At 48.7% G+C, this 17,437-nt stretch overlaps 7 protein-coding genes across 7 annotated transcripts; 2 read left to right on the top strand and 5 right to left on the bottom strand.

Annotated features, from left to right (window-relative positions):
* Nucleotides 1-719: 719 nt before the first annotated feature.
* Nucleotides 720-4,022, bottom strand: CDC60 (cytosolic leucyl tRNA synthetase; the record flags this gene model as incomplete). Its single annotated transcript, XM_064895497.1, has 1 exon — nucleotides 720-4,022. The coding sequence occupies one exon, from the start codon at nucleotides 4,020-4,022 to the stop codon at nucleotides 720-722; it is 3,303 nt and encodes a 1,100-aa protein (XP_064758184.1).
* Nucleotides 4,023-4,263: 241 nt separating this feature from the next.
* ARH1 (NADPH-adrenodoxin reductase) lies at nucleotides 4,264-5,922 on the top strand (the record flags this gene model as incomplete). Its single annotated transcript, XM_064895498.1, has 2 exons — nucleotides 4,264-4,331; nucleotides 4,401-5,922. The coding sequence occupies 2 exons, from the start codon at nucleotides 4,264-4,266 to the stop codon at nucleotides 5,920-5,922; spliced, it is 1,590 nt and encodes a 529-aa protein (XP_064758185.1).
* Nucleotides 5,923-6,588: 666 nt separating this feature from the next.
* LTR64_001118 (uncharacterized protein) lies at nucleotides 6,589-7,116 on the bottom strand (the record flags this gene model as incomplete). Its single annotated transcript, XM_064895499.1, is given in 2 exon segments — nucleotides 6,589-6,881; nucleotides 6,897-7,116. The coding sequence occupies 2 exon segments, from the start codon at nucleotides 7,114-7,116 to the stop codon at nucleotides 6,589-6,591; spliced, it is 513 nt and encodes a 170-aa protein (XP_064758186.1).
* A 381-nt stretch (nucleotides 7,117-7,497) lies between these two features.
* LTR64_001119 (uncharacterized protein) lies at nucleotides 7,498-8,118 on the bottom strand (the record flags this gene model as incomplete). The annotated part of the gene is made up of 1 exon (XM_064895500.1): nucleotides 7,498-8,118. One exon carries the CDS (start codon nucleotides 8,116-8,118, stop codon nucleotides 7,498-7,500), a length of 621 nt encoding a protein of 206 aa, XP_064758187.1.
* Nucleotides 8,119-10,160: 2,042 nt separating this feature from the next.
* NSA2 (Ribosome biogenesis protein) lies at nucleotides 10,161-10,946 on the top strand (the record flags this gene model as incomplete). Its single annotated transcript, XM_064895501.1, has 1 exon — nucleotides 10,161-10,946. The coding sequence occupies one exon, from the start codon at nucleotides 10,161-10,163 to the stop codon at nucleotides 10,944-10,946; it is 786 nt and encodes a 261-aa protein (XP_064758188.1).
* Nucleotides 10,947-13,130: 2,184 nt separating this feature from the next.
* On the bottom strand, nucleotides 13,131-14,022 carry LTR64_001121 (uncharacterized protein; the record flags this gene model as incomplete). The annotated part of the gene is made up of 3 exons (XM_064895502.1): nucleotides 13,131-13,428; nucleotides 13,477-13,806; nucleotides 13,856-14,022. The coding sequence occupies 3 exons, from the start codon at nucleotides 14,020-14,022 to the stop codon at nucleotides 13,131-13,133; spliced, it is 795 nt and encodes a 264-aa protein (XP_064758189.1).
* A 1,170-nt stretch (nucleotides 14,023-15,192) lies between these two features.
* On the bottom strand, nucleotides 15,193-16,428 carry LTR64_001122 (uncharacterized protein; the record flags this gene model as incomplete). Its single annotated transcript, XM_064895503.1, has 1 exon — nucleotides 15,193-16,428. One exon carries the CDS (start codon nucleotides 16,426-16,428, stop codon nucleotides 15,193-15,195), a length of 1,236 nt encoding a protein of 411 aa, XP_064758190.1.
* Nucleotides 16,429-17,437: the final 1,009 nt, after the last annotated feature.

Genomic DNA, 17,437 nt, shown 5'->3' on the forward strand with positions numbered 1-17,437 from the left:
CTATCAGCAGCCGAGACGCAATCGACCGATTGAGTGACTTACTTTGAATCTTCCATAACGGTCACTATCATTGACCAATGATGAAGTTGCCACAACACAATATGAAACAGCGATAAGGAATTTCGATCACGCTTGCTCAACAGTGCACGAAATAAATCATGACTTGCTGATTCAACAGCTACGAAATTGGAAATTCTCCTGTCTAGTATACAAAAACGTATGTCGTTGATATGCCTATTTCCGGGTACGAGGCAGTGACCAAGCGATTCTCAGTCCGGCTTCGTGACATGTCCAGAATCACCTAGCGATCCTCCTGTGCACAATAGTGGACCCTTGCCTCCTATCCAGCTCTTGGCTCGACCAGGTTTGAGACGGAAAACTGGCATACCATCTACAGCATGGACTCTAAAGAAGATTGAGCTACGGGAAAGAAAAAGTCTTTGTGATTCTACTTTTGGTATAGCAAGCGTGTTGGCCTAAATTTCGACCTTTCAAGGCCTAGTTAAAAAAGGATGTAGCCGCAACATACCCAGCGAGACTTGGCTGAAGCACACGCAATAATCTAGTGCGTATTCTGGACGCGTACATCGTCGCTTGATGCCACCTTTGACTATCATTCACTCTTCCTCTTGCAGATCTTGCACAATCTCGCACCAGAACGCATCTCTACTCCTTACCCTTTTCGTCATCGTCATTCATGAACACCTCCTCGATCATCTTCACGTCTGAATATTCTCAAACTGAAACGTCGGCTTTCCCGGCTCAGCAGCATGCGCCTGCCCAGGCAGATCCTTAGCCTCAGGCGTAACCTTCACAACCTGCAACTCCTGACATCCAGTCTGCTTCTTGAGACCCTTGACCATCTGTTCCAGTGCCTTCACCTCATCAAACTGTATCTCCCTCTCAAACAACGCCGCCTTATCTCCGTTAAGGACCTTTTTCCTCAACTCCTGCACAAATGGCATGACTTTCTTCATGTCCTTGCCTGCTGCCTTGGCGACATTCTGGTTGATGGCCTTGTCGTCATTGATCGTGGCTTTTTCCAGCGCGTCTTTGAGAAGGTCGATGTACTTGTCCTGCCATTGTGGAAATTGAGCAGCGACGAAGATGGTGAGTTTTTTGGGTTGGCGGGGGTCGAAGGAGGCGGCTTTGCCTTTGGCCATCCGGCGACCTGCTAGGGCTTCGGCGGATGTGATGTTTGAGGAGGTGGCTTTGATGTATTCTCGCTGAGAGGTGAGGGCTTTGTCTGCTTCGCGAACAACTGGCCATAGTTGAGTCTGGATGCTGGCGGGTTTGTGAAGGATTTCGATCCACATGTATTCTGCCCAGTGAGGAGCTATAGTGCTGATGACGAGGGCTTGTAGTTCGATGTATTTGAGAATCAGCGCTCGAGACATGGAAACGCCAGCTGAGACGCAGGCTTCACGGTAGAAATCTCTTGCGGACTGGAAGTCGTAGAGACCAGCTTTGAGAGCCAATTTGTAGTTTGTGTCTGCGTAGTGGCCATATGCTTCGTGGACCAGGAGATGCATTTCGTCCTCGAACAGATCATCCCATAGGACACGGTCGTCTGACTCGGATCGAAGCGACTTGTCAGCGACTGTTTGTTCTACCCATTCTTTGAGCGTGTACATTCGCATGATCGCCGCATTGGCTCCTTTCTCCTCGAAATTGGCGTCCTCCATGCCATCACCTGCATCTGCGAGTGCTATTCTTGTGGCATCTGCGCCAAACTTGGATACTGCTTGTGAGATAGTGAGGAAATTACCTGTTGACTTGGACATCTTGTCACCATTGAGGAGAAGATGACCATTGCTGCGAACAGAGCGAGGCCAGTACTCTCGAGGGAAGAGGGCAAGATGAATGTATAGGAAGAAGGTCAGGTGATTGGGTATCAGATCTTTGCCGGAGGATCGTAGGTCAAGAGGATACCAGTACTCGAAGGATTTGCGCAGAGTCTTGAGATCTTGTTCGGAGATGCCAGATTTCTTCGAGGTCGCTTCTACGTCATTCGTACGTGTATAAACGTAGTCCCATACCTCGTCGATCATCTGATCAGCTTTGATATTGAGCTTGCCAGACGTCTTGCCGAATCTGTCACCATGCAAAAAGTGTGAGATAGTGTAGTACGACATGTAAACTGTGCTGTCGCTAAGAGACTCGACCAGAAACTGTTGATCCCATGGCAGTTTCGAACCAAGTCCGTATGTTCTTGCGCATGCCCACTGATTAAGCCATTCCAGATTCGCCACAAATTGGTTTTCTGTTTCTTGTGTATATGTGTTGAGTCCGTCCTTGGCTGTAACATATTCAAGAACAGTCTTTTGCCACTCCTTATCGTTCTCGCCATAGTTGAGGAACCACTGTGGGATGTAAGCGACAACGCATTCATCAGCACTTCGACTGATGACTTCACCAGAAGGATCAGCGAAGGGAAAGCCATCTCCAGAATTGAGAATCTGCTGTCTAACCTTTTCCTTAGCATCTTGCACCTTCTCTCCAGCAAAATCGCCAACCAGCATTGTTCCAGTATAGAACCCTTCTTTGTAGGCTATATCTTTGGCCTCGGCAAGCTGCTTGTCGTCCTTGGGAGAATTGATCTTCATCTTTTCAACCAAAGTCTTGGCAATAAGATTTCCATAGTTGGGTGTCTCGATCAAGGGTATTATCTCAAGCTCTGCCCATTCTTTCTGTATCTTGTAGTATTCAGCCTTCTTGGCCAGTTCTCGAATGGTGGCATAGTCATCTGGCGAATCAGAAGGTACACATGTAACAACACCAGTACCTTTAGTGGCCAAGACGGTATCCATAGGTAGGATACGAACACCTTCTTTGTACATAGAAAGAGGAGCATTGACGAGAGTGCCAACGAAAGCAGAGCCGGGTAATTCAGCTATGGTCTCAAGTTGGTTCTGGTCTTTGGGAAAGTTGTCAAGGTCGAAGAACTTGCCTTGAAAGCACATGTTCCAAGCAGCTCGTTTTGTGCATACGAAGTATTCTTTATCTGAAACTTTGAAGATACCGTACTTGATAGCAGGACCGACGAAGCAGCAGGTCTGGCCGTACATAGTCTCTGGCCGTAGTGTAGCTGGGACGAAGTAGACGCTAGCATCTTGTGGTATCTTGCCTTCAATAGCTTTTGCAGCTTCTGGAGACCATTCTTTCACCTTCAATTTCAGCGCAGTATATTCCGTGGGTCCAACGCCTTCACCCTTTGCTCTGTCATGGTCCATACATGGCTGTCCATCTTTCGGGCTGTATATGGTGTATCGTTTGCCATAGAGAATCTTGTTCAACTCTTTGAGTCTATTCATCTGCCATCGGACAAAGGCATCGTAATAAGGATTTGCGTCCGTGGTCACAAACTGCCTCCGCCAGTCCATGCGAGCACCAAGGTTTATGAGATCGGACTTCCAGATAGGTGGGAAATACTCGAGCCAGTAGTATGGGTCTGCGAATTTGTGAATCTCCTCCTTCGGTATTCCCATTGCTAGCATAGACTGAAATTGGTAGTTTGTTTTGACATTCTTAGCAGTAGCTTTGCTCTTACTGCTGGAGAACTTTGTAATGTCTTCCTTCTTATTAATACCCTGGACTGGTGCAGGCACGGGTGTACCATTCGTTTGCTCGTCTTGTGCCTGGTAATCTTCGAAACGTTCAAAGTTCTGGCCAAACTTCTCAATGTCTCCAATCAGCTTGTCGGCGCATGCTTTAATTGGCATACCTGTACAGTGGAAACCAAGAGGGAAGAGTGTGCGCTTTCCAGTCAGTCGTTGAAAGCCTATAGTGAACTCAACTTTCGACACAGTGAACAAGTGACCAGCATGACCAGAGCCATTCATGTAAGGGTACGCGAAAGTACCAAAGTACTTCGGGTACTTTTCTCGCAATTCCGCAGGAGGCAGATCATCTTCAGGGAAGTCGGACTCGAAAACATGGTCATCCTGCCATTTTTGCTGGTATTTCTTCTCAATGGCTATGAGAACGTCGCGATTATGGGTGTTCTCGAGCTGCAACGCCATCTTCAGCGCTTGTGCTTGAGGCACACAATATCATGAACAATTTCGAGGATTCACGACTTACGCGTGGGTAAACATCGGCTCGTCGCGTGTTGAATGTGGCTGCTGTCCCGCACTGCTTGTTGTTGCCTCAGGCTTTTACCGAGCCGTCTGCGGCGAATGGCCACGGTTTTGAAGTAGACTCAACCCGAAGAACTCATCAGGTGTATGCCAACTTAGCCTCAAGTTCCTGGTAGATGGCGGCATGAGCTCAGCATGGCTTACTCGAAGCCGTGTACATGCCATCAGGCCTGCTTGGGGCGGCCGGAACTTGTTCGCTTCTGTATATCGAGTTGAGGTCACCACAACATATACCTCCATACCTATATCTACCTATCGAAGAGCATACTCACAGAGTGTAAGCTCGCGGGATGGCCCTACACCACGAGTTGCCATCGTTGGATCCGGTCCGGCAGGCTTCTACACTGCCCGCAAACTGATGCGAGAAATTCACGGGACCAAGATCGATATGTACGAGCAATTACCTGTTCCTTTTGGTCTTGTGAGATTCGGTGTAGCACCAGATCATCCGGAAGTAAAAAAGTGCCAGGAAGAGTTCGAGCAGGTCGCGTCTTCACCCGAGTTTAACTTCGTCGGCAATATCCAGCTAGGCCATGATCTTCCTCTACCTATACTTGCAAAACATTATGATGCGGTTGTGTTTGCCTACGGCGCTTCTAAGGACAAAGAGCTAGGACTGGAAGGAGAGGATAAGCCAAATGTCTACTCAGCACGATCCTTCGTCGGCTGGTACAATGGCCTTCCAGAATATCGCAATCTCGATCCTGATCTGAGCACAGGTGAGGTTGCAACTGTAATTGGTCAAGGCAACGTTGCTCTAGACGTCGCACGTATTCTGTTGAGCAAATTGGATAAACTCAAGAAGACGGACTTGACAGAGTACGCTGTTGATACCCTTGAGAAGAGCAAAATTAAGCACGTCCATGTCGTGGGCAGAAGAGGTCCAATGCAAGCAGCTTTCACAATCAAAGAAGTTAGGGAGCTGCTACAGCTTGAAGGCGTCAACTTTCAGTCGATCCCGCCTGAGCTCTTTCCACCAGATTTGAAAAAGCTTGAACGCCCCAAACGTCGTCTGATGGAGCTGCTGCAGAAGGGCAAGCCCAATGACCCCAACGCTACCAGATCCTGGTCGTTGCAATTCCTATTGTCGCCAAACGCTTTGATCAGAGACAAGAATAACCCCGATGTTCTCAAAGGTGTAAGCTATTCTGAAAACGTGCTTGAAGATATATCCGATCCAGCCTCAAGAGTTAGTGCGAAAGGCAAGGACAAAAACGTGACCCTCGAAACATCACTCCTCTTCCGGTCCATTGGCTACCGCGCTGAAGCAATCCCTGGCATGGAGCTAGTAGGTGCAAACTTCAACACGAGAAGCGGCATTTTACATCACGATGGTGTTGGACGCATTCTACCTATTGACGTACCTGAGCATAAAAACGAGGCCCCAACCACAAACACGAATATTACCCAGCAACCGCAAGCAGTAGCGCCCGCGAAAGCACATCTCTACTGCGCTGGTTGGGTGAAACGAGGTCCTACTGGCGTAATAGCCAGCACCATGAGCGATGCCTTTCAGACCGCTGAAGCCATTGTTCAGGACTGGCGAAATGCAATTACGAAGAGCGACGACGTTTCTACCGAAGCCGGACTTGGTATGCGTGGCTGGCCAGCGGTCAAGGCCGAAGCTGAGAGTCAAGGGTATGATCTTACTAAAGTCGTCAATTGGGACGGTTGGCGTCGCATCGATGCTGTTGAGAAAGAGACAGGGAAAGGAAGAGGTAAGCCTCGAGAGAAGTTTGGCACGGTGTCCGAGATGGCGAATGTTGCTAGTGTTCCAATTTAAAGTACTCTATCTGGAGTACACTGATAATAGGACTTGCATCTTGTTCATCAGGTGCTGAGTCGTGTCACGCAATGTATTGATGTTGTAGTCTTTATATACTTCTCCTCCTGAACACAGGCATATCCGCCATTGTTAGCTCCAACGCCACACTTCTGCCGCCCTTATAATCACCCGTAGTATTCACACCATCCTCGATCTTGCTGGTATCTAGCAACGACCACTTCGTCCCACCAGGCAAGTATACCTTCCTCGTTTTTGCACCTGCCTCCATAACAGGAGCTACCAAATACTCAGCTCCAAACATACATTGATCTTCAACCTCCCAACATATCTTGTCTGCCGAAAATTCCAAAAACAAACCGGTGTACCCTTCTCACTACCTTCCTGCATCAGACCCCTAATATACGGTCTCAACACCTCCCTCAGCTTCATATACTTGACCAAAATCGGATAGTTATCGCCCCCAAAGCTCCACGGCTCATTATCCGCTCCACTCCTAAAATCACTACTTCCCCCCTCACCGAGCTTCGATTGTTTAGGTTCTCGATCGCCATGTAACCTCATCACTGGACAGAAGCACCCCCACTGGAACCAGCGGACGAGCAGTTCTCGGAAGAAAGGGTCTTCAGTCACACCACTGTGGAAGCCTCCGATGTCTGTAGCCAACTAGGGAATCCCACTCATGCCCATGTTGAGGCCTGCTGCGAGCTGGGAGCGAAAAATCGACCAGGACGACGCGATGTCGCCGGACCAGACGAGAGTGCCGAATTTTTGGCTTCCTGCCCAGGCACAGCGGATCAGGTTTACGATCTCGCCGGATTTCTGGCCTGCTTTCTGCTGGCCTTCCCAGAAGGCTTGGGCGTATTTTAGAGGATGGATGTTTCCGATGGCAAGGTTGGGGCCGAGGTGGTAGCGGTATTGTGAGAAGTCGTACTTTGAGTATTCGGGTTCTGCCTCGTCTAGTCAGAAAGTACGGGCACCGAGGTCCCAGTAATTCTTCTTGACTATATCCCAGACGTAATCGCTTGTGGATGGGTTGGTAAAGTCTGCGTAGACTGTATTGCCCATGACATCCATTGCGATTCTGATACCACGATCGACCGTAGTCAGCATACCGAGTTCTGTCATTTTGGCGTAGTTCTCTGAACGTGGATCGACTGTTGGCCATATGCTCACGAGCAATTTGACGTTCATGCTGTCTAGCTCCTCTATCATCTTTTTGGGGTCAGGGAAGAAATTCCTGTCGAACCTGCAATCGCCTTGTGTTGGCCAGTGAAAAGTATCGACAAAAATCACAGCTAGCGACAGCTTTCTCCTCTGGAATTCACGTGCGACTGTCAAAATTTCGTCTTGTGTCCTGTACCTCAATTTGCACTGCCAAAACCCTAAAGCATAGTCCGGCATCATAGGACTGTGGCCTGTGGCGTCCGCATACAGCTTCAAAATCTCTTTTGCAAAATTCTCGCATGATGAATTGGGCGGACATACAAGCCAAACATCAAGATTTTCCGCAGCTTGTGCCTCGAAAGTCGTGCCGTTCCATGCGAAGGAGACTCGACCGATCGACGGATTGTTTCAAAGAATGCCATAGCCGAGACTCGACACGAAGAACGGGACACTGGCCTGAGAGTTCCGCTGTGCTAGCTCGAGCTCGCTACCTTTCAGGTTCAGGATAGGTTGTTGATACTGTCCTCCGCCGTAGATCTTCTCTTCCGGATCGAGGCTTTCGAGGCGGTAGCTCAGGTTATAGTAGTTTGACGCTGTGATGGGTGTGAAGTCTCGAGCTGGGATCTCAAGTGCGGATGCTGAGGGTGCCATTGGGTCTATTCGTGTCCGATGCTTTTCGATTAGGATAGGTCGGCCCTCGGCATTATGAACGCTGAGGTAGCCGAGAGGAGACAAGGCGGCTGTCAGGTTGCCGTGAGTGAGCGTTGCTGGCGGACATAGTGGTAGGGGCTCGAGGTTGACTTGCCCAGGAGGTGGAAGTGTATGTTGATCATCCAGCTTCGTACAATTGATTACGGGTGAAGTGTCGACAGCGACCTCTTCGGTGAAGGCCCATGGTTTGGATTCAGATGGAGAAAGTAGAGGATTGACAGAGGCGTGAATTCGAAGTGCGTGTGGGCCATGAGGTTCTACAAAAAGGGTGTGACCATCGGCAGTGAAGGTCAAAGATCTGTCGGTTGATATAAGCATCTTCGATCCTAGATGCCGCTCAAGCTGGTGAGTCGTCTATCAGTAGTCAAGTGTACTGTGCTTAAGCTGAAATGAGCGACCTTGAACTTGCTGAGATTGCTGTATGATTTGAGTACAGCTGCTGATGGAGCATAACTGTATTGTCTAGCTCCTGCCCGCTTTCAATGAGGACTGGCAGCCTTCACGTAGAAGACTTTCACGAACCCAGTCGGGAGACACTGCACAATAATCGAGTCGGCTTACCTGTTGAGATTGATATAGCTGTCTAGGAGCAGAGTGTCTTCATGCTGCTCGTAAGTCTTCGCATGCGCATCATAAAGCTATTGTCCATACTATAGCCGTGACGCGCGTACTTAGTCTTGTACTTGCGAATACTTCCATACAGGCTACACTCCGTTCTTGGTCGATCACATCTGGCAACGTAGTCATGCCGATCTTGGAGGGACTTGGAAAAATCACTTAGCGAAATACGTGAAAGAGCGGAAGGGGTGAATGGACCTGGCGAGTCTTGTTGGAGTCTTTGGCCCTCCAGCGTGCTCTCCACTCTTTTGCGAATAGAGGTTTCTAAGAGAGGCTCGAAATGTAAAGCTCTGCTGGATTGTTGATATCAAGGAATAAATCCAGGAGCATAGCCATCTACGTAGAACTCAGGTCCTAAGACGGCGTAACTCGTGATAGGCGGGTGCGTATTCGTTACTGCTTTTGCAGGTCGCCAAGCAGACACGCTAGTCTTTCGCTCTCGCCTCGTGCGTCTCAAGTATGATAGACTTAGTGGTAGAGTAAGAGAACAATGCGTCTTCATTGAAACGCACCAGCCATTCCGCCAAATGCTAGTATCGAAGCCAGATAGATATACAGAACAAGGATAATGACGCAATTATTCGAGTACAACTTGCTCGTCTTGCATGCTCGTCAGCTCGTCCAAACCCTTCAGTCTGACCTCCATGACCTTGAGAACAGTATATTTGTGCTTGCTTGTAACTGTCTTCGTCCTCCGAATCCGCCTCTTCTTCTTCTCCATAGTCATCATTGGGGTAGAATCTAGCCCCATAACCCGCATACGACATTCGAATAGTCTCTCGTCTATGTAGTTCGGCTCGCCAGTCCTGCGTTTGTTTGTAAAGGGTTCGCCTCTAACGTGAGGAGGAGAAGTGTGCTGCGGCGATGAATTGCCAGCTTTCAGTGTGAAGTCGCGAGAGCCAATGATAGTCGCACGGTTGAAGCGAAGAACATCGCCGATGGAAACACCGTGCATACGAAACGGCAGGCGGAGAGTGTCACCTTCGGTAAGTAGGTAGGGGAAGGAATGTATATGAGCAGTAATGTAGTGTGGTCTTTGAGCCACGAGAAGTGGAAGTTGTTGTTGTAATGATTTTGAAAGCACCAATGGCTTACTGGGGGTTATTTCTTGTGCTTCTGGGACCTGTGTTGTGGTGGTAGTCGTGGCCGTAGAGGTTGCTCCCATCGAAAAAAGCACAGACGGTGGCAGAACAGCCGCAGTTTCCTTGGGGGTCGGTATTGAGGGCTCGACCGTTGCTTTCCTGGAGGTGGAAGTGTGCAATTGTGATCGGAGAGGTAGACGTATCGTGACGGGTGATCTCTGTTTCGAAAGAAGGAACGATTGAACTTGCGAAGCCACTAGAGCTTTGCATTGTGTGCTTGGTATCTGCGCAGTCTTGCGACATGTACTCGAAACGAATCTTCTGCTGGGCTGCGATATTGTTCTTGATGGCATGGTGTCAAAGATGCATCGCACCATCCGTCCACATATTCGACACATCTTGCTTGCCCTCTGATTGACCGATGTACAGCCAAGTCCCGTTGAAAGCGTAGATGGTATTCTGAACTGTGATCTAGATGAAAGAACTCCGTCCTGTGTTCGTTCTGGAGCTGGATACTTAGGATGCGCTAGATCACGTGAGGAGAGGCCCTTCCGAAACTTTTTTGCTGCCGCCGAAAGTTTGGGCTGGACGAGTGCCTCTAACCTACAGTCAATCCCTCTCCTCACAACTAACGGCCGCAGAGCAGCCGATAACGACGAGATGCCTCAGAACGAGTATATCGAGCGGTGGACGAAGCAACACGGCAAGCGTCTCGACCACGATGAGCGAGTCCGAAAACGTGAGGCCCGCGAGGGCCACCAGATGTCTCAGAAAGCCCAGGAACTGCGTGGTCTAAGAGCCAAACTACACCAAAAGAAGCGCCATGCAGAGAAGATTCAAATGAAGAAACAGATCAAGGCGCAGGAAGAAAGAGACGTCAAGTCCGCTGCTCCTTCAGAACCATCATCTACGCCACTGCCAAACTACTTGCTCGATCGGTCACAGGCGAACAATGCAAAGGCTCTTTCTAGTGCGATCAAAAACAAGCGTGCTGAGAAAGCTGCCAAGTTTTCGGTCCCGTTGCCAAAGGTCAAGGGTATTAGTGAGGAAGAGATGTTCAAGGTGGTAAAGACAGGAAAGAAGACGGCAAAAAAAGGTTGGAAGAGAATGATCACAAAGCCTACTTTTGTAGGGCCAGATTTTACACGACGGCCTGTCAAGTACGAGAGATTCATTCGTCCTATGGGTCTGAGATACAAGAAGGCCAATGTAACACATCCAGAACTCGGCGTGACTGTTCAGCTACCTATACTTGGTGTTAAGAAGAATCCCCAAAACCCGCTCTATACACAATTAGGTGTTCTGACGAAAGGTACCATAGTGGAAGTGAATGTGTCGGAGATGGGCTTGGTCACAGCTGGTGGTAAGGTCGTCTGGGGCAAATGGGCTCAGATCACCAACAATCCGGAGAATGATGGTTGTCTCAACGCTGTGCTGTTAGTGTAGAGACAGATCTCATCTTGCTACGAATTGTATGGAGGAAGGAATGATACCCACGATAATACGGAGTTGATCTGCAGTATGGCGTTTGGTGGTGTTTTATGTCCGAAGGTTATTGGTCTTAGAAGACTCGGCTGTGTGCATGGTAATAGAAAGACAAATGTCGTCAAGTCATGGGCCGGCAGCCATTTCAGAGCTCAGTGTGCTTGTGAGGTCAATTACAAGTCCGATATCAGGCAGTGTACAGCGTTCAGAAGTCTGACACCACACTACGAAGGCACATAATCATGATCTATCAGTTCCACAAATAGAAGAATTGACCTTGTCCGGCACTGAAGCGTTAGTGGCCTTCTTTCTGACTTCTAGCTTTGCTGCATTTGTTGTCGAGATTCTGTTCAAGGATGTTAGAGGTACAAGATCAGCACGAGCACTGCGGCATCTGAGCCTTTTGACAAGCATCGCAGGGCCATGATCTTAGCTCTTAACAACTCGAAAGTGTCTGAGCTCTGCCAGTGTCTAGCAAACATTCACAGCCGAGTCATGAGCCCGCTTATCCCTTTGAGTATCTCCGTTGCGAAAGTCCAGCGTACTGCTTCCGTGCTATCACATACACAATGCAAGAGGTGCTGATGTTGAGCTAGCTGTCTAGGCTCTGTTCGTGGAGTCAAGGACAAACCATGGCCGGAAGCAGAAGGGAGCCTAGAATTCCTCAGATGATGGAAAGCATTTGATATTTGTGCAGTATTGCGGTCGACTGAGGTCCGAGTGATAAACTCCAACAATCCAGACCACACCTTTACTATTCCAGGTCTTGCAACCTTCAGAATCAGATTCTCCTAGGTTGGAGTTGTAACCAATACCAGCACGTCCATGAGACTCTACTACCGGAAAAGGTTACCAGCTCCGGTAAATGACAAAGTAGTTTGCAGCTGAGTCATTCTTGTCCTGCAACGGCATCCCTGTCCATTAGCATCTCACTGGCCAGAATGCAAGGTATCAGTGCCAAGGACAAGCTGCCGAAGCTGCATGCCTGAGATGCAGATGATATGCTGTACGACTGGAAACGACGGCAGTGCTGCATTGATAAAAACGCCTTCAGTAAGTCAGCTGATATCGTGTTAAGTCGCGCCTTCGCTAAAGTACTGTCGTACTCTAGTAGTGAAAATGCCGCGTCACATGCAGTGGCCACTTCGACCATGTTGAGAGTACGTACTGTAGGCAGCAGCGAAGGCAGACAACAAACCGTTAGTTTCGGTCGAAGTTAAATACCTGTGCAAGTCGATACGGAGCAGAACCGTTTCTGCTTGGCTCCGAGTTTGGTGATCCGGTTTTACGTGACGAATCGAGCTTGCCTGTTGGTCGGCATGGCCACCCATCCAAGCATGCTTGGAGTGGTGGAGAAGTCGTTTGTGCCGCTTGCATTTCGTTCATCTGCTTGGGAGAGCACGACTCCAACATACTCTGGCTTCTCTTAAGCCACTCTGTCAATTCGATTTTGCTGTGTTGGGGGGACTACGGACTTATGCCTATGCACTCGGAAAGCAGGCAGTGCATACATTTTGCCAGGTGAGTATCCCTGCTGATCGCAACAATCACAGGTAGTGGTGCATGCTGCTTTACAGAAAATTACGGATGAGAGCCAATGCATTATTCGTTGACTCACGTCCGATGCATCTTAAGCAGTGAAATTCAATTTGAGCGCACTCATTCACGATATCCGTGCTTCTATCGCGAATAAGTAGTGACAGCTTAGCAGTTGTATGGTCATTCCATATCTGGGTTTTGCTGTCTGTGTCTCAGACGGATCATGCATAATGCATGCAGTAGTTGTCTGATAAGCAATATAATGTACAAGTGAGCACTTCCGGTGCTTTCAGAGGTACCATGAAAGGGTACTGTATAGTCATGCTTCATAGAGCCAATAGGCAGCATGAATTTAATGATACAAGTTAATCCGCTTGAGCGCCCGCCTGCCCGACATCGTTGTGAACATGTGAGAATACAAGAAAGAGATTCGTAATAGGTTGTTGCTGATGGTGTTGAGAGCTGTTATTGGTCATGTAATGATGGAGCAAGCAGACGTAACCGTTGACAAGCTGTTTAGCGTGAAAATGGTGAGCGTACAGTTTGCAGGTCGTCCATATGCTATGCATCGTTAGGGAAAGATTCAGTAACCACGGTGCATGCCTATCATAGCGATACACTGCCTGAAGGACTTACCGAGCACATCGTAACGAAGAGGTCGAAGTAGAGCTGACCCCCTTGTTCCATCTCAGCTTGCATGGTTGAACTCTTCTTGAAATTGTTGCGGTTACGAATGATGACAGCAAGATAGTGACTGCGAAGGTCACGCTCGGTGCTCGGAGTATGATCGTAGACCCATCGAGCTGAAGCTAGGATGCTACTGATGTGAACACCACTTTGTAGGCCCTGCTTGCGAAGAGCAAACTTCTTCAGCTCCTCGAGGCCGTATAGATCAGCCGAACAACTGCAAGAAGGTCAGTAAGCAGTCATCAAGGTATCATCTTATACTCACTAGATCGCAGTATCCTTGAGGATGGGCACCTTCGAGAGATGGTGATTCACTGTTGCAACCCCGACCGTGCCAGTGTCCTCAAGGTCCCAGGTGTCTCTCTTCTTGTTGTGTACTAGCCTCGGAGAGTAATCACCTTTGTAGAGATACTCAAGGACAGCAGAGAGTACTTCGGGTGACTCGTCAGGCAAGTTGATGACACGAGAACCCTCGAAGAACTGTGCTTTCAATGCAGATTGAAAATAAGATGAACGACTTAGCACGTCTTCATGTCCAGCAAAGAGTCGTTGGTCAGGGCCGACACACAGGGTGACGATTGCAGACGTTAACGAACTGGAAGACCATTAGCTATACTCGACCTGAAGGCAGGTGAGTAACTTACGCTGGCGAATTTGGTGTACTGTGATCACTCTTCGGTGATCTCACTGACTGTGAGCGTTGAAGTCCTGCATTGAAGGACTGTGAGTTGAAGGACTTCTTGACTTTGGTCGACTTGTTGGCACCATATCTGGATGAAAAGCTTTCAGAAGGACGATGTCTCGAGAACATGGTGCGAGGTTTCAGATTGACGCTGGAGACTAGTATTTGGTTGGCTGAGAGGGCTCGAAAGACAACGACAATGCAGTAGTCGAAGCGTCAGGCTCGAGAATAGTACACAATTCGATAGTGCTGCTGTTTTAGTTAGTACAATGAAGGGAGACAACACTGAGTTCTACATCAATAAAGACGAGAAAACCAACAGTTGAATCAGGCGGCGAGAGGCAAAGAAAGGCTCAGGTAGAGCAGGCATAAGCTGCTTATCTATCAGGAGGCAGCACATGTCCTTCCGGAGCGAGAGCTTTCTGTTGGTCATGGTGGGATGGCATTGACTGTGATTCGTTGATAACTTTCAAGGCATCCAGACACGTCGAACGCGATAGCACATTAGCTCGTCGCGGAAGTAACACGGTTGAATGTGATTCAGTCACAGTGCTTGCATGCGGGTCGGATTGACAGCCAAGTGCAGTCGGAACAGGGTTGTTCAAGCCATGGTGTGGATATCGACTTTCGGGGGCCAGGGACATTCGCCATAGCTTCGAGACAAACCTCCAACGGCGTGTTCTCGTGGACGTTGATGAATTTCGTGAGTCATATTGTGTACCTGCTGAGATCTGATCCGAGCCTGCTCAGCCATTTCTTTCCAGCAATCTTCCAATGTAGCTCTCACCATGTGATTAGCATATGGAATGACTTGATCACTCAGTCGAAATCCGGAATTTCTAAGGACATTTAGCTTGCAGTTGACTAGCTCCAGGCGCTATACGATCTACGGTAAGCTCGAACTTAGACGAGCAGCAAGCTGTTACGAGACTCCACAAGCTTGTAACAGGCGATGGAGATGTGCTACTGCATGCTGTGCAGGTCAGCTTGAGAGCTGATGTGGTGTCGGTCGTGGACGTGAGCTCATGATTTGCTAATGTGATCGGTACCTCACAGCAGTGGCTCGCTAGTGCGTGATATGAAACGCATCAAGCTATTTCGAGGGGAAGTTGCAGTTTGCATGTCCGGGTCACTTACTTGGACATCAGTCCAAAAGTTGAGAATGCATCCGGATTGCTGGATATGACCTGCAGCGCCACCTGTCAGTACATTTTCGCGGTCCACCCTTCTTGTTTCGATTGGATATTTTCTTCAGGATCTCTCGTTTGTCGTCGAGACCGGGCTTGTACTTTAGCGTATTCACAAGATTATTCTAGTGGCTTGCGTAGGAGAACTTTCACTCGGACAGTAGGGGCACTTGAACTTAGAGCCCTTAGCCAGCCGGGTAAGTGAATCTTGACAGATAACATGACCACATGGCATCATCATAGGCGGGTTCTGATCAGTTGATTGCTCTTTTGATACAGGACAAACAAAGATGGAGTGGAATTGGTAGTTTGAAGGCAAGGGCGTCTCAACTGGCAATTCGTTTGCTGATGTCCAGGAAGCATTTTTCTGTTTCTGTATGGCTTGCAACTTCAGCAATGGAGGCAGTGCAATAGCTCCAGCCGTCGAGGTGATGTAAAGTGGAGAATCTGCCGACAGCTCGAGCAGTGCACAGAACTCTCGAGTAAACGATGAGGCGACTTCATCCCACGCGACTGTAGTGTTTAGGCGAGCATGGTAGGGTGATTGATTGAGATTTGAAAAGAAGGCGATAGCACCCATCAGCTCCTGTATCTCGTGCAAGTAATTCGTCTGGAATGGTTGAAAGGCTGACTGTGCGTATTCCATAGCTTTCACCATACTGGACATCGAGAGAAATCCATTTTGGGAATCCTCAAATAGGATTCTGGCGTATTGAAGCCTGCAGAGCTCGAAGCCAAGGTTGCTACCTCGATCCTGCAGGTCTGCACTGTTGGTCTGCGCCCATTCCATTGCAGGTTGTAGGTTGTGGTTCAGCCTCAACTCATCTAGAATGCGATGCATGCTCTGGAATTTGTCAAGCATACCATCAGGCAAGCCTTGATCCATCCCGATAGGATCTTCAATAGAGATATCCAAACCATTCGATTGTTGGAGATCACGTTGTACGGTAGCTCTCCGCGAGGCTTCGTCTTGCATGGTGGACGCGACATCAAAAAGGCCTTCCCTCAATAAGTGCAGATACACAGCTCGATTGATCAGGTTAGATTGCTGAGATAGGGCATCGATCTCGTTACTAGGTAGAGGCTTATCTCGAAACAGCTTGTCAAGGGCTTTCTGGTAGTTGTTCTGTCCACCTCTTGTCGTCTTCAGACTTGCAGTCATATCATCGAAGGCCGCTTTGACTGGGGCCTGTAGCTTTACGAGCGTGATCTGTGCCGAGGCGGGATCAGATGCTATTGACTCTCTGGCTTTCCTGAGCTGGTCGATTATGCTTTGCGTCGCATCAATCGTTTTGGCCTTACGACAACCCTCCCACGCCTTCTCATGTTCCCTTTGTACAGCCTCCATGGCTCCTTCCAACTAAGTACCGTTGGCGTGCCCTCATAGATGTACGACGAGTCAATGAATTAGGTCGCAGGTTGGTGTGGTATTCCAGTTATGACATGCTGGGAAGGCCCTGGCTGATGAATGAGTCCTCTAAGTTGTGTAGTAACGTGAGAGATGAGGTGGGTGTCTTGAATATATATCACGAGATACAGATGCGGTTTTGCATGCACATGCGCTTGGGTGGTTTGCTATCAGTTGTGGGGAAGAACATGGCTCTACAGCGGAAGGACCAAACTGGCGTCATAGGCGCGACTAGCATCCCTGACATTTGGATCTGGCTCATTCCAGCAATACGCTTGTTAGTAAGACGAGCAACAATACAAACGCGAGCCGAACACAATTTTTGGCAAATAGTCTGAAACGCACACGAACACTATGTTCCCCAACCATTCCCGACGATCAGAGCTGATTGCTGAAAACACATCAAGGCTGTTAGGATGAATGGTGTATCACTGGCTCAGCGATTTCAACTCTGGGCCAGTCCTTTAAATAGTGACAGAATATGGCTGGTCACTTCCCTGTGCTAGCAGCGTACAGTCCTTTTGCTGGTCAAGGGAACGATTTGTACAGGATATCTACAAATTCAGCAACCAAGTCAGACCTCGACGAGAAGGGCTCAAGTACAGGACAAACGAGTGAGGCTTTTCGGGGGCGTCCACGTGGAGGCTCCAAGTCGTACAGAAAGCTGGTCTTCACAGATCCTGTTGCTTTCAGGTATCTCGAAGAAGATGAGTCAACTACAGTGCTTGCACGAAGGCACAAGCTAGAAGGTTACGAACTTTACATCGTCGAGCAATGGGTTATTTCAAGGTCGCATGCTACTTTCACGATTTGTACACACACAGGCGACTCCAACCATTCGATACTCGTCAATGTACTGGCAGTGCCACACGATCAATCGACCTGGTCAAAGAGGCTTCAGATATATTTTGGAGCGGTATCTCAGTCGTACGCGAAGGAAAAAGAAACT

Source organism: Lithohypha guttulata (assembly GCF_036872675.1).
Source record: "Lithohypha guttulata strain CCFEE 5908 chromosome Unknown scaffold_1, whole genome shotgun sequence".
NCBI classification, from domain to species: domain Eukaryota; kingdom Fungi; phylum Ascomycota; class Eurotiomycetes; order Chaetothyriales; family Trichomeriaceae; genus Lithohypha; species Lithohypha guttulata.